The following is a 21,869-nucleotide window of genomic DNA, read 5'->3' as shown; positions in this document are numbered from 1 at the left end:
AGAGATGAAGAACCCCTCTCGAGAGCTTCTGTGTGCGTGGGCCGCGTTCTGTCCCGGTGGCGGGGCACTTACTGCCTTGCACCCGCTTCTCTTCAGCGCTTCGGCCACTCGATCTCCGCGCCTCAGCTCACTTCTCCGGGACTCTTCGTTCCCGGTCCAGGAGCCATTCATCCGCCGGCAGCATTCCTTACATCCCACCCAAGGTTCCAGGGAGTGGGCGGGGCCGGCGTCCGGCTGTCGAGGTCACGTGTCCCACTCCGACCAATAGGCGCGCCTCCCAGGGGCGAGTGCAGCCCCGCAGGCTGGGTGGATCTCGGGAAGTTGGACGCCGCCGGAACAGAGGACTTCGTCGGGTCATCGGGAGAGCAAGGTGTGGCTTTGGGTCCGCCGTGGGGGTCCACAGACGGGAAGGGAGAAGAGGAACGGGAGGTGGCGCTCGCCCGCACTGGGGTCCTTCACGCTACAGCTACTGCGTCGCATCCCCCGCCCCCGACTTCCTTTTTCTCCTTAAGGCAAGGCCATGGAGCGCGAGGTCCAGCGGGCTCGCATCGCTTTCGGGTCCGGCAGGTCGCGACCCTTGAGGTTCCGGCTACAGCAGCTCGAGGCCCTGCGCAGGATGGTGCAGGAGCGCGAGAAGGACATCTTGGCGGCCATCGCCTCCGACTTGTGCAAGGTATTAGCGAGGCGGGAGGAACCGAGACCGCTGTCTCTTGCCGCCCCACTTGGGGAGCGCATTCTGCCTGAGCTTTTGCATTTCTTTCTTTATTTTTGATTACGCAAGCACTGCAGTTCTTTTACCTCCACCAGTACAAATAAAGCAAAAATTTCCCCTGACTTTTCCGATCTTCCTACCTTGCTTAAACCCAACGCTTTATGTGTTTTCTGGTCTTTGTCATTACTCTTTTGTGAATGTTTTTCTTTATATTTTTGCCTGTTTTTCTGTTGCATTTATGGCCCTTTTCCCGTAGGAATTTTTTGTATATTCTGGATTTCGATAAATTTTTTCAGCGTAAGATATTGCAGGTAGTTTTCTCTGAGTCTTTTTCTTGTCTTTGAACTTTGTGGTTTCTTTTGTCGACAGAGGATTTTTTGGTTGTCGTTGCACTTAAAATTTCCTCCACAACTTCATTTTAGGTCAGTGTTCCTCAAACTCCTGTGCACTGGCGAATCACCTGGGGATCTTGTTAAAATGTAAATTATGGTTCAGTCGGTCTGGGAGGGGGTCTGAGATTCTAAGTGTGTAATGAACTCCCAGATGATTCTATGCTGCCTGTTTTGGAACCAAGCTTTGAGCAGCAAGGTTTCGGGTAGTGTTTAGGGTATAAATATATTCCCCTATATTTTCTAATAATCTTGTTTTTACCCTTTATCTTTATTCCAGGGTTAACAAGACCTTGCTCTGGCTTTGTGAGTCTCCTTTCCTCACTGCACGCCCCCCCCCCCCCCCCGGCCCCCCGCCCCAATCAAAGGTTATTTTGAAGGGTAGTAACATCAGTAGTAGTAATAGTAACAACAGTAACTATAAAATTTCCTTTACAGTACTTTAGGTGGAGAGGGGCTGTGATATCAAATAAACAAGATGGGATAATTAAGATTTCAAAAAGCCTGAATCATTGATTCTACAAGCATCAAATGTTTGTGCGAATATGTATGTGAATATATAGGATTACTAAAGAAATACGATAAATTCCTTGCCCTGAGAGTTTTAAATTTGGTTGGGAAAAAAAACAAACAAACACGTAGATCAAATGTGAGTATAGTTATAAACCATTGTATTAAGGCCAAAATATTAAGATACAGGTCAAAAACATAATTGCTATGGTTTATAAAGTGTGATCAAAGCAGGCCATTATCAATCAGGGAAGTCATGAAAGAGGTAATGTTTAAGCCTTTGAAAAGGCTTTATTCGGTAAAGATTTAGCGAGATTGAATATTAGGGAGTAAGCAAGTCTTTATTGGGGACTTAGAGGAAGGAATCTAAATGGCAAACTAGGTAATCTGATAATGCCAGTTGTCACTACAGGTGTACCTTGCCCAAAGTTTTCGACATTCAGGGCTGAGTGTGTCAAACTCATGCAAGGTTAACTGTGATTCTTTTATAACAGAGTGAATTTAATGTGTACAGTCAGGAAGTCATTACCGTTCTTGGGGAAATTGACCTGGTGCTGGAGAATCTTCCTGAATGGGTTACTGCTAAACCAGCCAAGAAGAACCTGTTCACCATGATGGATGAGGCCTATGTTCAACCAGAGCCCCTGGGAGTTGTACTGATTATAGGAGCTTGGAACTACCCCTTTGTTCTCACCATTCATCCACTGATAGGAGCCATTGCTGCAGGTCTGATGTCAGATTATATCTTTATACCCTTTTAGAAGGTCTCATTCTCTCATACTGGTTGTAAATTAAGGGTGGTAGCTAATTAAGTACATTTGCTGTGATGGTTTGCCTTGGTTTACATCAACAGTGTATTGAGAATTCATAAATATATATACATATATGTATATATTTAAATGGGCTCTAGAGAAGATTTGTATAGGTGACTATTTTTTATACCAATGAAATGAACCTGTAAAGAGGTAAAAGCATGAGTCAACAGGCTCGGGAGTTAGGAGTCAGGTGTTGGTATTCTAGTGTGGTTTTTAGTTGCCAGCTCTGGCCTGCGTGAACCATTTGATTCTATCTAACCAGTTTCTTCATTCAGATAAGGGCTATGGAAGTAATGCTAGCTTGAGTATGTAGCAAATGCCAAGAATTAATGTCTCACTTTTGCAGGATCCAGATCAACAGTTTTATATTGACATGGCCTGTTTGTCCAGTAATTCCAGGGCAGAGAGGAAAATTCAGGGGCAGGAGTGGGAGAAAAGTGTTAGAATGATGGAGGAACGGGGAGGCTGATGGAGTCTATTGTCAGTTACCTGAAAATAATGAGAACTAAGGAGTTAGCATTGAGAAAGAGAAAGTGAGACAAGCCATTTTGCTCATTGTGAGAAAGAGCAGAATTAAGAGCAGCAGAAATAATTGGAGTATTTAGCCTGTATTCCTCACATGAACACCATTTTGATAGCCATTAAGGTTTATGTAAGTATTAGATAATACTGTCCTGCTTTTTGCTTTCTTTAGGAAATGCGGTGATTATCAAGCCTTCTGAACTATGTGAAAATACAGCCAAGATCTTGTCTAAGCTCCTCCCCCAGTATTTAGATCAGGTAAGAATGTCTCTTCTATCTTTAAAATATCTGTTTATTATGGAGAACAAACATTCGATCTTCCTACTAGTGCATGTTATCCATGGCTGGGGTTCTGTTTGTAGTAAGCGTATAACAGTTGGCTTAAAAAGTTAAGTTCCAAAATCAACTGTGGAATAGCTCAGCTATTGTGGTCCTGTAATGCATTTGGGCTCATGGCTTCATAGGCACCCTTGATACTTATAGACCCTCTTCTGCCATTTGGAATTTTGGATTAACCTTTGATCTAACATGATTTTAGGTGTATTCATTTAGTGAATTATTTAATGAGGAACTGGTACTGTAACTGGGTTCTGATAATCTCTTTGTCTTAATGGTATGACTCTATAGAACACTTCTGCTTTTAAAACTAGCATGTTTGTGGCATGGAAACTACAGTAAGAAAATGGCCTTCTAAATCAGAGTGTGGACTGTCAATTCGAGTTAAAGTGCTGGCATTTAACAGTATCAAAGCTGAATAAAGAAAATGATCTCCTCAACCACAGGGTGATTCATCTCTCTCTCCGAATCAGAGGTTCTGTGCCCTCCTAGGGAGGAAATTTATGATGCCGCCACAGAATTGGGACTGCTTAATTATACATGGAATTGCTGCAGGAAGGAGTCCTCATTTCTCTTTCATTGAAAAGCAGCTTCAAAATATCATACATGTAGTTGTATACATTAATTTATAATAATTTATAATAATCTAGGGGCCAACTCCGGCCCTTAGAATAATATCGTTCTTTGTTGTCTTAATCACTGCAATGGCAGCCCACAAAACAATTTCGATCTGATAGCTGTGGTTATGCAGCTCAGAAGGATGATGAAGACAGTGAGATGTCATGGATTGAGTAGGATTTGGAACCAGAAGGTAGAGCTTGAAGGTCCTATTTTACCCTCACCAGGGGTAAATTCTTCACTATTGGACTCTGTCTAGATGGAAATAATGCCTGCCCTTCCTCACTTAGCTTGTTGAGAGATCAATCATATATGCTGTGTGAGTTAAGCTATATGCAAGTTAAAACTTGAAACATTTATTGGGCAGTTGAACTATGAAGTGCATGGAAGACTGATTAGCCCTCCTAAGTAGCAGGAGACCAAGTGAAAACATGAGATCACAAGCCAACTTTTACTCATGCCCCATCCCAGAATGTTTTGAACATATCTCCCTCTGTCTTCCTTCCTTGTCATCTGTTTTGTCATTGCTTTTCATATTGTTTTTCAGGATGGTCTCTCTTTAATAATAGCTGCTAACAATAGTACAGCGCATATAAGGGTTCAGTGCAAAGGTATGTGACTTCTCCCCAGTAACAGGTGAGGAAACAGGCTCAGAGATGTTTAGTAGCTTGCCAAAGGTCACATAAGCTAGTATGTGACAAAGCACAGATTCAGTACAGATCTGACTTCAAAAGCGAGTGTTCTTGTCTTCTGTGCTTTGCATACCATTCACTCAGCAGACATTTGGTTCCTTCCATGGGCTAAGCCCTGTGCTGTGTTGTGTAGAGAGAGAACATTCAGGTTAAGATATTAAGTTGGAGCCTGTTCTGTAGTCATCCTCTTTCTCACCCAAATCCTCAACTTACACAGCCCCTACCTCATTCATTTCTCTCGTTAAATCTGATTTGCTCTTTTCTCTTTTGTGTCTTCATTGCTGAGCTGTAGAAAACACTGGACTTTCTGGTCAGTTTTGCTGTAGGTTGATGGTTCTCAGATGCCATCAGACTCTGTTCTTCCCTTGTCCTCCATCAGCTCCCTCTTCTATCCTCACAGAGGCCAGTCTCCATTTTTTCACGGTTTTACTGAATGTTATATGTTTATGTGAAAGAAACAAATTAATTGGATTAATTTGGTAATGAGGTGCTTATGTTTTTCTTTCTTTAAGGATCTGTACATTGTTATTAATGGTGGTGTTGAGGAAACCACGGAGCTTCTGAAGCAGAGATTTGACCACATTCTCTTTACGGGAAGCACTTCAGTTGGAAAAATTGTCATGGAAGCTGCTGCCAAGCATCTGACCCCTGTGACTCTTGAACTGGGAGGGAAGAATCCGTGTTATATTGACAAAGATTGTGACTTGGATGTTGCCTGCAGGTGAGACTCTGGAGTTTTCCCAGCACAGTGGAGATGTTTCCTAACAGGCTGATGTATCCTCTTTGCACTGGAACCCTGTGTCTCCTGGCTGCAAGAGACATCATTAAGTTTTAGTGGTTGATGTTCTCAAGGGTAACAGAACTCTTTTACAAACTATCTCTTGGTGCCACTGCCAGAAGAGATGAGCAGCAGGTCTTGACATCATGTGGTTGTCCTTAGGAGTTATGGAAAAGGTTCTTTCTGTTCTTAAGATTATAGATATGGCAGGAAATTTTACTATTCTTCTGGTAGATGATCCAGGACGTAGATAATTGAAAGTATTATACGTGCCTAATAAAATTTTTAAATTCCTAACAGAAAAGGTATTATGTTGCTCTTTTAACTGAGTTCCTTTGTTGACAAAACCAGTTTTACTTCTCTTTTAATTTAGAACAGCATCTTGCACCTGGGAACTAGAAAACAAAGGTTTCAGGTTCTCTCTGCTTAATCAGGTTTAGCTACCAGAAAGTGCCAAAACCCAGAACTGACTGTGCCTAGAGTAGTATGGCTTTCTCTCCCCTTCAGAGATGGGGAACAAGGAGGTGGTATAGAGGGAGTTAGGCTGGGGTCCAGGTTGGCTTCATAAGTAGAAGTCTGCTTGCCAGAATATAGGACCTCAGTAAGTGAATGTTCAAGTCATGGACCATCATCCGTACATGGGCACCGCTTTCCAAAATGGGGAGGAGCTGTGTCCTCCTGCATGTACCTCTTGCCAACAAGACCTAAAGCCACAACCAGGAGAGGTGGAGTCTGTATGGAACTTCTGTTACCCCTGAAGTCGTAGCTGGAGTGGAAGGAGGAAGAGGGTGTTGGGAGACTGTTTCTCTCTGTTCCTATAGCAGGCAATGGCTTCATTGCTTATAAAGAACTATTTCCCATGAGCTGGCGTGAGAATTTCCCTGCTCCTTAGAGTATTCTACATCAGTTGGAAATGCTGAGTTCCAACCAACTGATTTAGAGAAGAGTTTTTAAAACATTTTTTTAAATAAAGATTATACCAATTAATGCATACTAGTTGCAAAACATTCAGACAACACAAAAGTATGTAATAAATAGTAGACTGAATTCTGTGGCTGTTCTGTGTTTTTTCCCCCTCAGACGCATAGCCTGGGGGAAGTACATGAATTGCGGTCAAATCTGCATTGCTCCTGACTACATTCTCTGTGAACCATCTCTACAGAATCAAATTGTGCAGAAGATTAAGGAAAATGTGAAGGTTTGTGCTTAACACATCTGATTTCATTGGTTTCATTAAGATAAGGAGTCAAATTAACTGTTTGTGGGTAGCATCTTTATTCCTTCCTTTTCCCAGGAAAACTCCAGTAGTTTATGTGACTGTAACTTATTGGCTAATTAAAAATGCTCTGTGCACTTTTCATAGAGTAGCTGTTGGGATCAAGCTTAGGTTGATATTAAACCCACTTAAACTCTCTAGTTGATTTGTCGTTGAAAGAACTGGTTAGTTGTGACACACGTTTTAAAATAGCTGTTTTATGGTTTTGAGAGAAAGCTGCCAATCCTTTGAAGTATAATCAGAAGCCCTTTGGCATGTTGGCCATTGCTAATTAAGGTTATCAGTTCTTACATATGTAGAGAGTTTAGGAAAGCCAGTATTTGGAGGATTAAAGACCTATTGATTAAAGACCTATTTATACTATGCTCTTGACATGGTTTTCAGTCTTCCAGGATGCTTAAAGATCTCTAGTGAGAGAATCAAGGAAGGCTGTATGGTAGTGTCCTGAGCTAAGCTTTGAAGAAGTATATGATTGGGATTGGAAGAAATTAATGGAATGAACCAGTTTGAGTGAGTTCACCAGTTGGGAGCGGGGTTCATTAAGCCCCCTGGGTGGAAGAAATTATTGGAACAATCATTGTTCACTTGACAGGTGCTTACTGAGCATTGAAAGAAAGAATCAAGAACACCAAAGAGTAATGTTTATGATCAGAGAATAGAAACTGTATACCAGGAATTTTAGGGAAGTACAGTGCTCTAGGCAAGGTAACTCTGGGCCTTAGGGACCAGGGGTCTTGGACATAAGTGATGGGACTGAAGATTGAGATGAGGAGAATGTGAAAGGAAAATTGGCCAGACTCAGGGAATGTGGAATGGCAGAGAGAGGGGTTAAAGATCCCTGTGAGACTGAAAATACTTGGGAATTGGAGAAGATGTGCTTAATTGAGTATGGCGGTGAACTCGGTTTCAAAGGAGTGAGAACCCTACTGCCTTCCTTTAAGATGTTTATACGCTGAACAAAGTGATTCTCAACCAAGGTTCACTAGGGAGCCATTTAAGAAAAGTTCCCAGTCCTTACCCTCCAGACTATGATTCAGTTGGTCTGTGATTGTGATTCTAAGGTGCAGCCAGCATTGAAAACCACAGTTGGTGGCTCCAGAATTGGGGCCTAGGAACATGCATTTCAGCAAGCTGCCTCATGATTCTTGTCATCCATACTTGAGGCTATCCATGGAGTGGGCATGAACAATGTTGATTTTGATTTGAGAGTAAGTTGAGAGTTTTCACAAGGTTTTGAAGTGATGCAGCAATGCAGTAATTTTGTGTTTGTTTTACATAGTAAAAACTGATTATATGGTGTTTGAGGTTCTTTGTTTAATTTACCAAAACTGTATTTTGATCTTCTGAATGGTTTTCCTTGTCATCTATGACTGGTGGAAGTACCAGTCCAGAGAAAATCTGAAACAATGAAACAGCACAAAGCTCTACAAACAGTTTCTGTAAAGGGCTAGATAGTAAATAGTTTAGGCTTTGTAGGCCATACGGTCTCTGCTGCAACTACACAACTCATTGCAGAAGGAGAGCAGCCACAGCTGAGAGGTAAACAAATGTAGCTCTCAATTAGAGCAAGACCTCCCTCTACATATGCTCCTGCATTCACCCCTGGGAGGGCCCACAGGTAGACTGCAAGAGATCAATATGAACCCCTGAAACTATAGAAAGTGATAGATCTGTGTGTGTGCTTTAATACTTGTCCTTGACCTGTCAAAAGGCTTAAACTCACTTATACTGCAAATTCTCCTCAACTTATGAGGTTATATCCTGAAAAACTCATTATAAGTTGAATATATCATAAGTCAAAATTTATTTAATACAGCTAGTCTATGAAACATCATAGCTTAGCTTACCTTACCTTACACATGCTCAGAACACTTACATTAGCCTACAGTTAGGTAAAATTATCTTGCTGCCACTGCCCAGCATCACAAGAGAATATCGTGCCACATATCGCTAGCCCAGAAAAAGATCAAAATTCGAAGTACGGTTTCTACTGAATGTGTATTGCTTTCACACCTTTGTAAAGTTGAAAAATCATAAGTTGAACCCTGGTAAGTCAGAAACAGTCTGTACTGTTAAAGTACTTGGTGGGGTGGCATGTGATGATGTAAAACCAGATCTATTTGAGAGCATGAGTGGATTTTGTGCTTATATAAGAAATTGAAATATGGGTCTTTTGTGACAATTAAATGCTGTTGTTTTAAATAGGAATTTTATGGAGAAAATGTAAAAGAATCTCCTGATTATGAAAGGATCATCAATCTTCGTCATTTTAAGAGGATAATAAGTTTGCTTGAAGGACAAAAGATAGCTTTTGGTGGGGAAACTGATGAAGCCACCCGTTACATAGGTAATGGAAATTCCTCTTTTCTTATGGGGAGATGAAATTTGACAGTTTTCATTGATATTCTTTACAGACACTAAATACACAGATATATAGTGTTTAAAAAACTATTAAATACTGCTTTCTGTTATACTGTTTTCATTATAAACTGTTAAAAGATGATCATATATAGACACATTTAATAATACCACCTGTGTTACACTAGGTTTTTGTATTTACACATATTTTATCTAATTTTTTTCTTCCAGCTACCCTGAGAAGCAGAAGAGAACTCTTTGTAATTATTTCCAGTTAATGGCTGGAAAAACAGCACAAAGAAGGAAATAGCTTAACTATAATTTCACAACTAGCAGTATTATTGCAGAAATAATGTTTTGATCTATTGTGCTTGACCTTATTATTTGTTTACTTTCTTTTTCTGTTTTTTTCTTTGCCATGAATATGCATTCCTTTTGAATTTTAAACACATTTTTCTAATGTAACATATAAAATTACAGAAGAATTACACATTTAGTTGGCAAAAAAAGCTGCCCTTTTATCAGATAGGAATGCTGCACATTACCAAAACACTCAACTTAAAAAAAAAACTTAAGAGGACTTACACAATAAGGAAAAGTGTATTCTCTCATAATGAGCAGCCCCAGGGTGCTTCCAACTTGTTAATTCAGTGGCTCAGTAACACCCTCCAAAAACCAATTCTTTAATCTTTCTGTTCTCCCATCCTCAGCATGTTGACTTGCCCACTTCTAGGCTAATCAGCATGGAGAGTAAAGTTCACTTGGATTAGCTCGGACTATTTAGGAACTTTCCCCTGACCTAGAGTCTGGGTCACCTTACCTGAGCACATGGCAATGCAGAGGACAGTGGACACCTAAACCAAATCGATTCTCTGACCCAGGGAAGAAGCAGGCAGCAGATTTAGGTAGCAGCTTATTTACCTCTGGAATGTGCTGGCCAGAGCTGTCCACCATGTTGTCAGGAGAACCTGGAAGGAAACTAGGGGTAAAGGAAAAGAACGAACTTGGTATTGTCAGGTGTCTTCCCTTTTAGTTGATGATCCAGCTTGTTTACAGGGTCTTTTTGAGTATTGCTACCTGGTGACTTAGCATGGACGCTGTGACACTCTGCAAAGCTTTTTTCAGTGTCTGTGTTGCCCTTCTTTCTTGTGCCCCTTCCGAGTAGTAAACAGAACACTGAACTAAAGGTTAGGGAATCTTGACCATTTAAATGTTTTCTTAATCTGTCTAATGGAGTAGAAATAAAGGTCAATGAGATAATATGCAAGAAAGTACTTGAATTAAAAAGCGGTGTTGATTTGATTTTGATCCACAGAGAGGCTATGTTCCCAGAAAGATGTAAACATAACCTCCTAATATGAATATGGCTACGAATAGGGTTAAATATGAATAGGCTATGTCTAGGCATATATCTTTTCCTTGGTTTGCATGAGGATCCCCTGATGCACGTGCTTGGAGATAGTTAATTTGTACAATTCATTCACATATTTGGGTGAGAATAGGGAAGGGATGGATAGGTGACCTGAGGAAACAAATGTAAGATGAGAGTTTTGCATTTCTGTTTTCTATAGCATTTTCATTTTGCTTTTTTCATTTTCAGCCCCAACAATACTTACTGACGTTAATCCTGAAACCAAGGTGATGCAAGAAGAAATTTTTGGACCAATTCTTCCAATAGTGCCTGTAAAGAATGCAGATGAAGCCATAAAATTCATAAATGAACGCGAAAAGGCCTTGACTTTCTATGTATTTTCTCATAACAAGAAGGTAAACTTTACAGCCAGCATCACACTATTATAAACCACTATCAGAAATCACGTTTCCTCTTTGCACTAAAGCATATGATGGTTTATTTTGCGTAATGCCAGAGTCCACCAAATGAGGATATATTATAGATTGCTGTCAGGTAATGAGGCCTTGGGGTTATCACTATAACCTTTCCCATACTCCTTAGGGTTAGATCTGAGTCTCCAGGGGTGAATGTCACAAGTTTTTTAACTCACAAACACCTGTATAATTGGAAGACTCACGTACCAGCATTAGAAGCTTTTCTGATATTACTCCAGAGGGCATTCCTGTGTAAGAGCCTTTACCCCGATGGCATTCACATCCACTCAGGGGGTGCTGTGTGGGACCGAAATCTCTGGCACTGTCACAGAAATGGCTGTGATATCTTGGACTTCAGTTATGTTACTTTGTTGTTAGAGTGGTAGTGCTATACCACATGTGAGCATTTTGCACCGTATGATACCAGCGTGAGCAGCTCGGCTACTTTCTGTATGGCTCATTCACTTGCATCACGAGGTGACTGGCTGCTGCTAACGGACAGAGGCCTCAAAGTGGGCTAGTAGGTTCAAGAGCTCTCTGAAGAAAAGGGAAAGATTGAGGAGTTCACCAATCACATGTGTTCTGGAGAGCCTCTGATAACAGAACTTCAAAAGCTTGTGATGCTATTGAGATACAGATTTCTACAGATATGTTAAATGAGACCACATGTGTGGGGCTCAGTGACAAATGGGTTATGAACAAGCAGTGGACTGACATTTTAAATGACCATAAATAATGTGGTGGATGGGACCCTGAAGTCCAAAATCTACTGGCCACGGTGCATGTCGATGGAGTGCTAACCCGCAGTTGGTTTGCCTGTGGTAACCACAATCTGCTACAACATTCCTTATGAAGAATTCTCAAGGGCTTGTTGGCACCCAGGTGAAATTACATTTACCAGTCAAGTTGTGCCTAATTGGATCTTAGGCCAACCATCTATTTTTTCAAACAGTGGATGCTAAATCTAAATATTTGTTGATTTCATAAAAACTAAACAACATCTATTTTATGTGCTATAATTCACAGCAAAGATAAATATTAACAATTTTTAAAAACCAGAATATAGTCTGAACTGTCCCTTTTTGATGCCGTTTTGGATAGTCCAGCTCTAGATGGTGACTGAGTGAACATGACTGATTCGGGGTTAACTCCCTTGAAGTACTAGATGTGCCTCTCAAAAGTTAGATAGTGATCACATTTGTTATCTGTCACTGTCCAGGGATCAGCCTCTCCTTGAATTGCCTTACAATTTGAGGAGAGCAAGAGATTCCCTGTTCTAGAGAGGATGGGCAGAAAGAAATTTATTCTCAGTGAAAGTCTTTGGACACTTTCAATTGTTTGTGTTTGGCATGGTGTCCCCAAACGCAAGTAGTAGTGCCAGCACTCAAAGTGTTACAGCACACAGCTTACTGCAGGCACTACAGACCTGAGAGCCTTTGTTCTGTTCCTCAGCTTGTCAAACAGATGATTGATGGAACATCCAGCGGTGCTGTCACAGTCAACGACGTTATCATGCACTTCACGCTCAGTTCTTTACCCTTCGGAGGAGTGGGTGAGTATTCCTCTCTCCTGTTCATAGCAAATATTTCAAATATTTTACAAATTGCTGCTGTTTCTGCAGTTCTCTGTTTGATTGTCCTCTCCTGAGAGATACCTTCCCTGACCACACCCAGTTGAAAGTCCTCTTTCCACTACTCCACCAGACCTTCTGCTGAGAGGTTAATCTCTATCCTTTCACCCACCTCTTATTCTTAGTAGCATTTAACCACAGTCTGTAATTATTTTATTCCTTTCATTGGCTTACTTGTTTATTGTCCTCTCAAATTTATGGGATTTTTTGGAGGGGCCAATAGTCAGGTCTCAGTTAATAAGGTCCCTCTGTCTTTGTTTTAAGGGAGGTAGTGAATGACAAGTTCAGAATGCCAGGAGCAGAGAGCAGTTTGAGGGTTTCCAAAATCCCTGTGCTATCTACTCAAGGTGCCATTAAGTGGTACTCGCTGCACTGCTGCCAGCACTCTGTCCAGGGATCAGCCTCTCCTTGGATTGTTTCATGATTTGAGAAGATTAAGGGACTCCCTGTGTTCTAGTGAGGATGGGCAGAAAGAAATTCATTATTGGTGAAGCTCTGTGGACACAACCTAGTCCTTGCTGCTCCCTTTGGGCTATGTCCTACCTGCCTGCCTCTTTTATACCTGAGTTGATTGACTCAGCTTTTAATTTTTTTCCATTAGGACCTAGGTGGTAGGCTTCTCTATTATCTATCAGAGATATTACAAAATAACAAATGTGTAAAAAATTCTCATAGCAAAAAGCAGACAATAAGCCACTGTCTTAAAAGCTCCTGCTTTAGTCTCTCCCTCTGTGATTGCGTAAGTAAACTACTCCATAGGAATGAAATGACCCAGTTTCACCTGTCAACCATCTTCTCCTGCTTAAGATAAGCTTGTCCCGTGGGGAGAAGCCAGATCAGGAAATCGCAGGTTCCAGACTGGAGCTGGCGGTAGCTTGGACTAGGATGGTGGCAACGGAGTTAGTGGAAAGAGGGGGAATATTTTGGGGAGTCAAGTGACATGATTTACTAATGGATTGAATGTGTCTGGGTGTGGTGAGAGGTGGCGAATGAAAGAAAGGATGATTTGTAGGATTTGGGCTGGAATTCCTATAGCTTCACTGCCCACCTTCTTAAAGGATTAGATTAGACTGTGTTGTCTTTTAGTTCCTCCATGCCCGCAGGATCTAGGCTCCCACCCACAGCAGCATCTTGTTACTCCACATGAGGTCACAGGTACCTGCTAAGAGCAAATCTAGTGGCTTGAGCTCAGTCCCTGTCTTCCTTGACTAGTACTACTTGGCATCATTGACTATACCCTCTTCTTTATAACAAAACAAACCTTTTTTCCTCCTGCATGCAGAGAGAATACAAGCTTTTTAAAAAAACTTGGAAAAGATAGAAGAGCCTAAAGAAAAAAAAATTAGATTATTCATACCTCCACTATTTAAAGATAACCTCTGGTGTAGGTTCTTAAAAATTTTTTTCCTTGCCTATATATGCACATACACATACATAAATGCATGAATGTTTTATTCAAAAGTGGTATCCTATTTAATATTGCTTTTGGTCCTATATGTGACATTAATAATGTGACATTTTCCCACATCAGTATGCTTGCGTGTCATGATTTTAGGAACTGCATATTCTTTCATCATATAAGTGCATCATACTTGTTTAATTCCTGGTATTAGGTTTTTGTGATTTCAAATTTTTTGACATTGATTCTAATATTTTTTTGTGCTATATCTGATTATGTCCTTAGAAAAAAGGTCTAGAAGAATAATTGCTGTGTTAAAAGTGCTTATATATATTTTTCAAAACAAATGCTTTTTCTAATTCTGAAAGTAATAAAGGCTTTTAGGGGGGAAAGGGCAAAAACAGAACACTACAGAAAGTTATAAGGAAAAATATAATAACATCCCAGGCATAAATACTTAATGTTTTGGCTCATCGCTTACTTTTTCTTTAAAAATGCATACCTTTTGGATCGGAACAGAAAAATGGCAAAGATGATAAAGGCTTTGTTCATCCCCCTTGAGACCAAATCAAACTTGTGACAGAAACACAGAGCAAACAGCAAGCAGAGTCACCTAGGTTCTAGATGAACAAGCCCTACAACTAAGGAGAAAATAAGAAATCACCCTGCAATGGGAGGAGGTAGGATGGGGCAAAGACACGAGGCTGCCCAGTCCCGGAGTGGCTAAGTGTGACAGGGGCTGAGGCAGCGGCACAGCAGCCAGCAACTGCAGATGCCTCTTAAAGTGGCCCAGTCCCCGATGAGACCTTTGTGGTGTCGGACCTGCTCGCTCTGAGCACCAAGCACAAGGTAGGATGCATGGTGAGCACCAGGGACTTACAGGAGGATGCTGAGTTGTTGGAATGAGGCTGGAGGTGAGGCTTTCTTCCGTGCAGAAGTACCTGAGGTATCCATTGTTTCTCTGTTGAGTCCTCTCCCCTCCCAGTGTGCTGATGCAGCACCACCTCAGCTAAGAAGTCATCAAACTGGGTAACAGAGGTCACTCCACCCAGAGGATTCCCTGAAACTCTGCCTTCCCTAACTTGTGACCCCCCCCCCCCAAGCCACATCCAATTGTGACCTCTGTGAGTCTGTTGCTCATTGCTGAGCCAACTCAAGACTCACTGGTGGCAGCTGACCTCAGTTTCTGGTGTGGCCTGTTGATACAACTATGAGCACAGCATCTGTGTTGCTTACTGAATCTTAACTGGTGGCCCCAGAGGGACACAGGCTGGGGCTAAACTTGGCCTGCAGCTGAACTCCTCTCAGGACTGTGCCACTGGACACCTACTATGCAAAGCCACGCTAATAAGACTGGAAGATTTAGGAGCTTTGCTTAGTACATAGAAACAGACCCAGAAAGGCAGCCAAAATGGGAAAACAAAGAAGCAGAAACCACATGAGGAAAAAAAACAGAGATCCAGGAATAATGGAGTCAAGCAATCTAACAGATGCAGAGTTCAAAACACTGGTTATAAAGATGCTCGATGAACTTAGAGGAAGAGTAGATGAATTCAGTGAGAACTTCAACAAAGATAAAAAACATAAAAATGGAAATTATAAAAGGGAACCAGTCAGAAATGAAGAATACTTATCTGAGATGAAGAGTGTATTAGAGGGAATTAACAGAGTAGATAAAGAAGAGGATATTGAACCACCAATATAGAGGATGGGAAAGCCAAGGTCACCCAATCAGAACAGCAAGAAAAAAAGCCAAAAATATAATAATGATTTAAGGAGTCTTTGGGACAAAATTAAATGTGAAAGCATCCGTGTAATAGAGGTACCTGAAGCAGGAGAGGAAGAACAATAGGTGGAAAAGCGATTTGAAGAAATAATGATGGAAAACTTCCGTCAACTGGTGAGGGAAATAGATATAGAGCCCCAGGAATCTCAGAGAGTCCCAAGAAAGAAGAACCTAAAGGGGTCCACACCAAGACACATCATAATTAAAATGCCAAAGGTTAAAGACAGAATCTTAAAAGCAGTGAGAGAAAAGCTACAAGGGAACACCTATAAGACTGGCAGCCAATTTCTCAAAAGAAACTTTGCAAGTCAGAAAGGCTTAGCACAAAATATTCAATGTGATAACCCAGGATCTGCAACCAAGAATACTTTACCCAGCAAACCTATCATTTAGAGTCAAAGGACAGATACAGAGCTTCCCAGACAAAAATAAGCTAAAGGAATTCATCAACACCAAGCAACTATTACAGGAAATGTTGGAGGGACTTCTTTAAGAAGAAAAAACATGTATCAAAAACATGAATAAAGAATGGTGATAACTGCATTCCTATCAACAAGTACTTCAAATGGAAAATAATTAAATTCTCCAACCAAAGGATAGAGTGGCTGAATGGATAAGAAAACAAGCCCCCTACTTATGCTGCCCGCAAGAGACTCACTTCGGATTAAAAGACACACACAGACTAAAAGGAAGGGGATGGAAAAAGATATTGCCTTGATAGACATAGAGGGTATTGCGCTGAATGAAATAAGTCTGATAGGGAATGATAAATATCATGATTTCATGTACATATGGAATCTAAAGAACAAAATAACAAAAATGGAAGTAAACTCATAGATACAGAAAATAATTTGAGGGCTACTAGATGGGAGGGGGGTTGGGGCGATGGTGAAAAAAGGCAAAGGGATTAAGAAGTACAAATGGATAGTTACAAAATAGACATGGAGATATAAAGTAGCATAAGGAATATAGTCAACAATGTAATAAACATGTAAGGGAAGAGAGGGGTACTAGATTTAGTGGAGTGATCACGAGCTCTAATTATGCTGTACAACTGAAACTAATATATGCCAACTATAATTTTAAAAAGTCATTGAATTGTACAATGTAAATACAGCAATTAATTGTCTATTATATTTCCATAAAGCTGGGGGAAAAAATGCATACCTTTTGACATATACTGCCAAATTTTCTTACAGTTTCTACTGTCATCTAAATGATGCACTAGCAGCCTAATAAACCAAATAAACTGCTTCCTGGCCTCCAGTCACCCATGCTATGTGCCACAGTGCCATACACATGTATCTGCTCAGCATACATAAATAGAGAAATGAAAACTGGCACAGAGCATGGATTTTTAAGAGGGCAGAGATTTACACTTGCTTATTATCACCCAACTGCGTAACCCTGTCATCTTTGTTACTTTCTAGGAGCTTAGGAGGAAGCAAGTGGGTTTGTAGGGCTGTGGATAAATAGAGCCACATGGAATGGCGGGGTAGAAACGCACACACAGCACTTAAAGTTAGGCTAATCTGGGTTCACATTCTGACTTCGCATTTTTCACCTTGAGCAGGTTACCTGATCCTACTAAGCTCTCTTTCCCTCTCGAATTGGGGGTGATGATACTTTATACATTGGGGTTGTGGTGTGAGTGAAATTAGAGAACACGTAGCATGGTCCCTGGCATCAGTGAGAAGCACTATCCCAGAAAGTGGCAAATCCTTGCTCTACTCTTGGAAAGTATCCTGTTTGACAGGGAGATTCACCTTGCTGTGAAACACTGGGAAGAATTTTCTGAAAAGAGCCACTAGTGCTGGCTGAAAAGTTAAATAGGGGGTGTCCCAGACAGCAGGGCATACTGTGGGTTTCCTGCAGCAGTGTTTAGACGGAGAAGTATCTGATGTCACCTATAGTGGAGCTGTTTTGTCTCTTTCCTTTATTTCAGGTTCCAGTGGGATGGGAACTTATCATGGAAAATATAGTTTTGATACTTTTTCTCATCAACGTTCCTGTTTATTAAAAAGTTTAAAGATGGAAGGTGTTAACAAACTCAGATATCCTCCCAATAGCCAGTCAAAGGTGGACTGGGCAAAATTTTTCCTCTTGAAACGGATCAGCAAAAGAACACTCAGTCTCCTATTCCTTGCTTTCCTGGGCATTGTGGCCGCTGTACTTGTCAAGGTAAGTCCCTATAACTCATGAGGTGCCAATCTTTCTGATGCTACCTGAATGGCTGCCGGCTGCATTTCTTTTGTCTTGGGAGCTTCTCTAATTTTTTAATAAAATCTCTCACTTACATTAATTTTCAGAGTCTAAGACAGGGTCAGCGAGCTACGTATTTTTGTAAAACGGTCTTGTTGGGGCAAGGCACACGCCCCTTTCTTAACTTAGCATCTCTGCTGCTTTCATGCTACAGCAGCAGAACTGAGTAGTTGCAACAGAGACCTTATGGCTACAGAGCCTAAATTATTACAGGAAAAGTTTGCCAACCTGATTTAAGACTTTAAAACACTATATAACTGCCTTGTAAAATTCTGAGCTATCTCACCTGATCCTTTTACTTTTGGTGTCTCGGTTTCAGTTTTGTTCCTGAATGTGCACTAAAGCAGCTTGCCATGGAGATGGAGGAGAGAATTCTGTGGTGGACAATAGTAGTGGATGATAGTGGTCGTGAAGCAACTTTAGTGAGGGAAGTTTGAATGCTTTTTCTCCAAAGTTGACTACGTATAAAGTTTAACTTTGATGATTAGTTATTATGGATATGGGCTTGCTAAAAGGCCCTTGTGACAGCGGGCTTCACAAGGCAGTTTGTGTATCCTTGAGGCAAAAGAGGATATCCAAGATAAGGAGAGTCAAGATGGAATGGGGGAAGGCAGTTGTGTTCTTGGAGCTCTCATTCAGCCAACTGAGCAGATACGTTGAAATTATTGACAACATCCATGAAGAACAGACTTGGAAAAGAGGCAAGATTCATGCATGTAATGGAAGTAGCTGTGTTTATATCTGTATTTTGTTTAAAATTTGAAAGAAGCTTGGCTCATTTTATAGTATCCACAGCTTTGGTGGAATTAGAGACACCAGTTGCATTTGAAATCATTTGGATTTTCTCAGAAATACCAAGCTGTGCTGAGGAGAAAGGCCCTGTTGATTTTTCTGGCGGTTCACAGACTATGTTATCCAGTAAACAGTGATGAACAGCACATTTCAGAACCCAGCTCTGTCTGTTACGAGTGAGGTAGGAACTCCTCGTTATCTTTCTTTTTGTAAGGTGAGCCACATTGGGGTATGTTTTCTTTTAGTTTGTTTTTCTACTGCTGGAGACTTAGGGATTATTGAAAAAGGTTTAATGTATTTGTCTCCAGACATTTTGGACCTTGCCCCAGAGTATGAGAATGTTAAAACTTAACCTGATCCTCAATTTTGAAAGGGTGAAGGTGGGTTGCTGCTATCTTAAAATGTGTACACGTAATGGCTTAGCTGGGTCTAGATGAAGCATTCATCATTCCTACAAAAAGGACCTCCTTCCTTTTCCATCTACTCAGCTGGAGAAAGTATGAGCTGACCAACTCAGACCTGTAGTCACCATTTAGACACTGACTGACCTCTTTTTTTCTTAATTTGAGAATAATCTTCTAAAAATCTCTAAGTCACTTTTTATTTTAAGTTGTTTTGGTTTTTAAAAAATGTGACATTAGAATTCATGTAGTAAACTTAGTGAATGAAAACACAGTTTGCAATTTAGGGGCTTTCTATAATTATTACTTGCGCATCTTCCCGAGGTCCAATCATACTTGAGTCTCTGGTCATTGTCTGCCTGTCTGCTCTTTCCTCAGGACATCAGTCCTCAGCCTGATATGCATCTTCTTGGTTGGAATTTGGAGGTCCGGGCTGACTGTGCTCTCTAGGCTTGCCATAGGTGCAATGCACCATACTAGACAGGGTGGAACAGGCCAGGTAGCCCCTGCCCAATGTTCAACAAAGGGTTCGGCAGAGAAGTCTTTCTCTGTTAGGGTCTAGAGAAGCAGCAATGTATAAAAACATTTAGCTGGGGACAAAATAATGTGGCTTTAATTCCTGGCTCTGAGATCGACTTAATTATGACTTTGAGCAAGGCCTTTTCTGAGCCTATCTTTAGGCCTCGGCTTGCTCATCTATAGAATGAGGGGGTAGGCATCAGTGATTTCCCAGGCCACTTTCACCTGCATTTCTTATTACTGTGAGTTAATGTGTTGTTCAGATTGTTTTGGGTTCATTGTGAGATGAATGAGGAAAAGATTTGGTTTTCTTTTTCTCTTTGCTGCTTCTCTGCTCTTCTCTCTGAGCTTTTTTCCTTTTTTTAAAAAAAATCATATCACCTTTTATTTTAAAAAAATGACTGAGCCAATATTGGATATTTTTGAGGAATCTTTTGTAATTGCAAACATTTTTCTGAAATTGCTTTTCTGCACTAGTTATTTTATTTACGTGTGGATGTGATTTTATTAATTCACTTTGCTTGAATTAGAATGGATTTAGAACATTTTAAAATGAGAAAACGAAAGCATTGATTATCAGTCTATAGGGAACATGTCAGAATCGCAGTGGGGGGCAGTTTTCTATATACATTTGAACATATATAGGTATACAAAGTAAAGTTTTAGTAAAACTTAATATAGGGTACAGAAAGCATTGTAGAGTGTATAGATTTTAAAAGGTTGAAAAATAAAAAGGTTAAAATTGATGTCATTAGGCCTTTGAAAATTAAATATGACATTTTGAACTCTGATGTTACAGCAGTACTTCCTCAGCTTCAGTAGGTATGGATTAAAAACTCCTGTCTTTAATATTGTCCCATTGGTACTGGACAGAATACCGCCTGCATCACCACCTGTCTTGTTACTGTTGTTTTTGAGGAAGGGCATAATCTTTAATCCTCAGCCCAAATCTCACTTAGATTTCTTAGGGATACATAGGCCATTTTCATATGATACATTTAGAGTCTCTTAAAACAGGACATATATGTTAGAGTCCTGATACTCAATTTATGTTCCAGGGCTGGTTGGGTGGGTTTTTAAACCAGAGTAACCTGGATCCCTTTCTCCTCTCTCCAGGCTGGATACTACTGAAGAATGATCCTGTTCAACTTCCTAATTGCCTCTACTGAATTATTCCTCTGCTAAATAGTTAATGAACCAGTATCCTACAAAAAATAGTAAGGAAATATGCAAATGCAGTGTAATCAACCCTAAAAGTCATTGCTACTCGCCATTAATAAAACTTGTCATTTCAGCCAAATCCCAACATTTTCCAACAGTGAGAATACCCAGAGAACCTATTCTAGATTATGTTACACAGATTTAGAGCTTTGGGCTAGGGGAAGAGAATGTCTTAGGTTAAACTGGCACTCCCTGGGAGATGTAAACTGGCACTCCCTGGGAGATGAATTCTACTTGCTCAGTGACTTCGTCACTATAGTTCATGGGACATGGGTCACCATACCCTGTCCCTGCTGCTGCCTCTGTCACTTTGGAAACTTTCAAGAACTCAGCAGTGCCCACGGTTACTAGTAATCTGCAATCCAGAGAGATGAGGCTAGATCTTCCAGCTCCCCTTCAAGTTTGAGGCACTAAAACTGTGGGGGTTAGGGGTTGTCTTTCATCCCTTGGAACTTGAGGACCACCTGAGCTCTAGGAGTTGGCCCTCCTCTCAAACGTGCCATCTGGCTTGTGGTTTTCTGGCTTTCTCTTCCATTATGTTTGGTTTATGGCAGTCTCTTGTCCCTACCCAGAAAGGCTTATTGTGACTAATAGCACTCAAAGCTTGTAAATCCTAGGACTTCCTGGAAGACAGTTGCCAATTTCATTCAGGTATCATCTGTCATTCTTATCATGTAAGAGTTACAAAATTCTGCAACTTAATAAAACCTAACTGGCATTTAAAAAATGTAATAAAAGTAACATATTTATAATAATACTATGTCTTCTCTCAGGACCCTCAAGTTGCAAGTTAGTGAATCTCCAAGGACAGATCTTTTACATTTTTTATTTCTGTAGCACAGTGTAAATTCATTTCAATTTTTTAAACTTCAGAGAGGCCCCTTTCATAATAAATTCAACCTATAGAACTTAACATGGGGAAACCATTTCCAGTCTGTCATGGATGAGAGGCCCGGGATCTTCAGACTTTGGAGCTTGAGAACCTCAGGGGGCTGATGGTGGGTCATTTGCAGAAATCTGGAAGAC

The 21,869-nt window shown here is 40.7% G+C and overlaps 1 protein-coding gene across 3 annotated transcripts; it reads left to right on the top strand.

Annotated features, from left to right (window-relative positions):
- The first annotated feature begins 51 nt into the window (after positions 1-51).
- ALDH3A2 (aldehyde dehydrogenase 3 family member A2) lies at positions 52-21,598 on the top strand. Of its 3 annotated transcripts, XM_011359027.2 has the most exons (12): positions 52-370; positions 513-673; positions 2,106-2,337; positions 3,121-3,206; positions 5,107-5,315; positions 6,453-6,570; positions 8,854-8,995; positions 10,607-10,773; positions 12,286-12,385; positions 17,594-17,829; positions 18,760-18,883; positions 20,739-21,598. In XM_011359027.2, the coding sequence occupies exons 2-11, from the start codon at positions 521-523 to the stop codon at positions 18,880-18,882; spliced, it is 1,566 nt and encodes a 521-aa protein (XP_011357329.1). In that variant the 5' UTR covers positions 52-370; positions 513-520; the 3' UTR covers position 18,883; positions 20,739-21,598. The 3 variants fall into 3 exon arrangements, with proteins under 3 accessions (XP_011357329.1, XP_011357330.1, XP_023385763.1); XM_011359028.2 differs by lacking the exon at positions 18,760-18,883 and having other exon boundaries at positions 59-370; XM_023529995.1 differs by having other exon boundaries at positions 331-673.
- The last annotated feature ends 271 nt before the right edge of the window (positions 21,599-21,869 follow it).

This window comes from Pteropus vampyrus, unplaced genomic scaffold (genome assembly GCF_000151845.1).
Source record: "Pteropus vampyrus isolate Shadow unplaced genomic scaffold, Pvam_2.0 Scaffold44, whole genome shotgun sequence".
NCBI lineage: Eukaryota > Metazoa > Chordata > Mammalia > Chiroptera > Pteropodidae > Pteropus > Pteropus vampyrus.
Note: the sequence above shows the minus strand (reverse complement) of the source record. Positions and strands in the feature narration are given on the sequence as shown.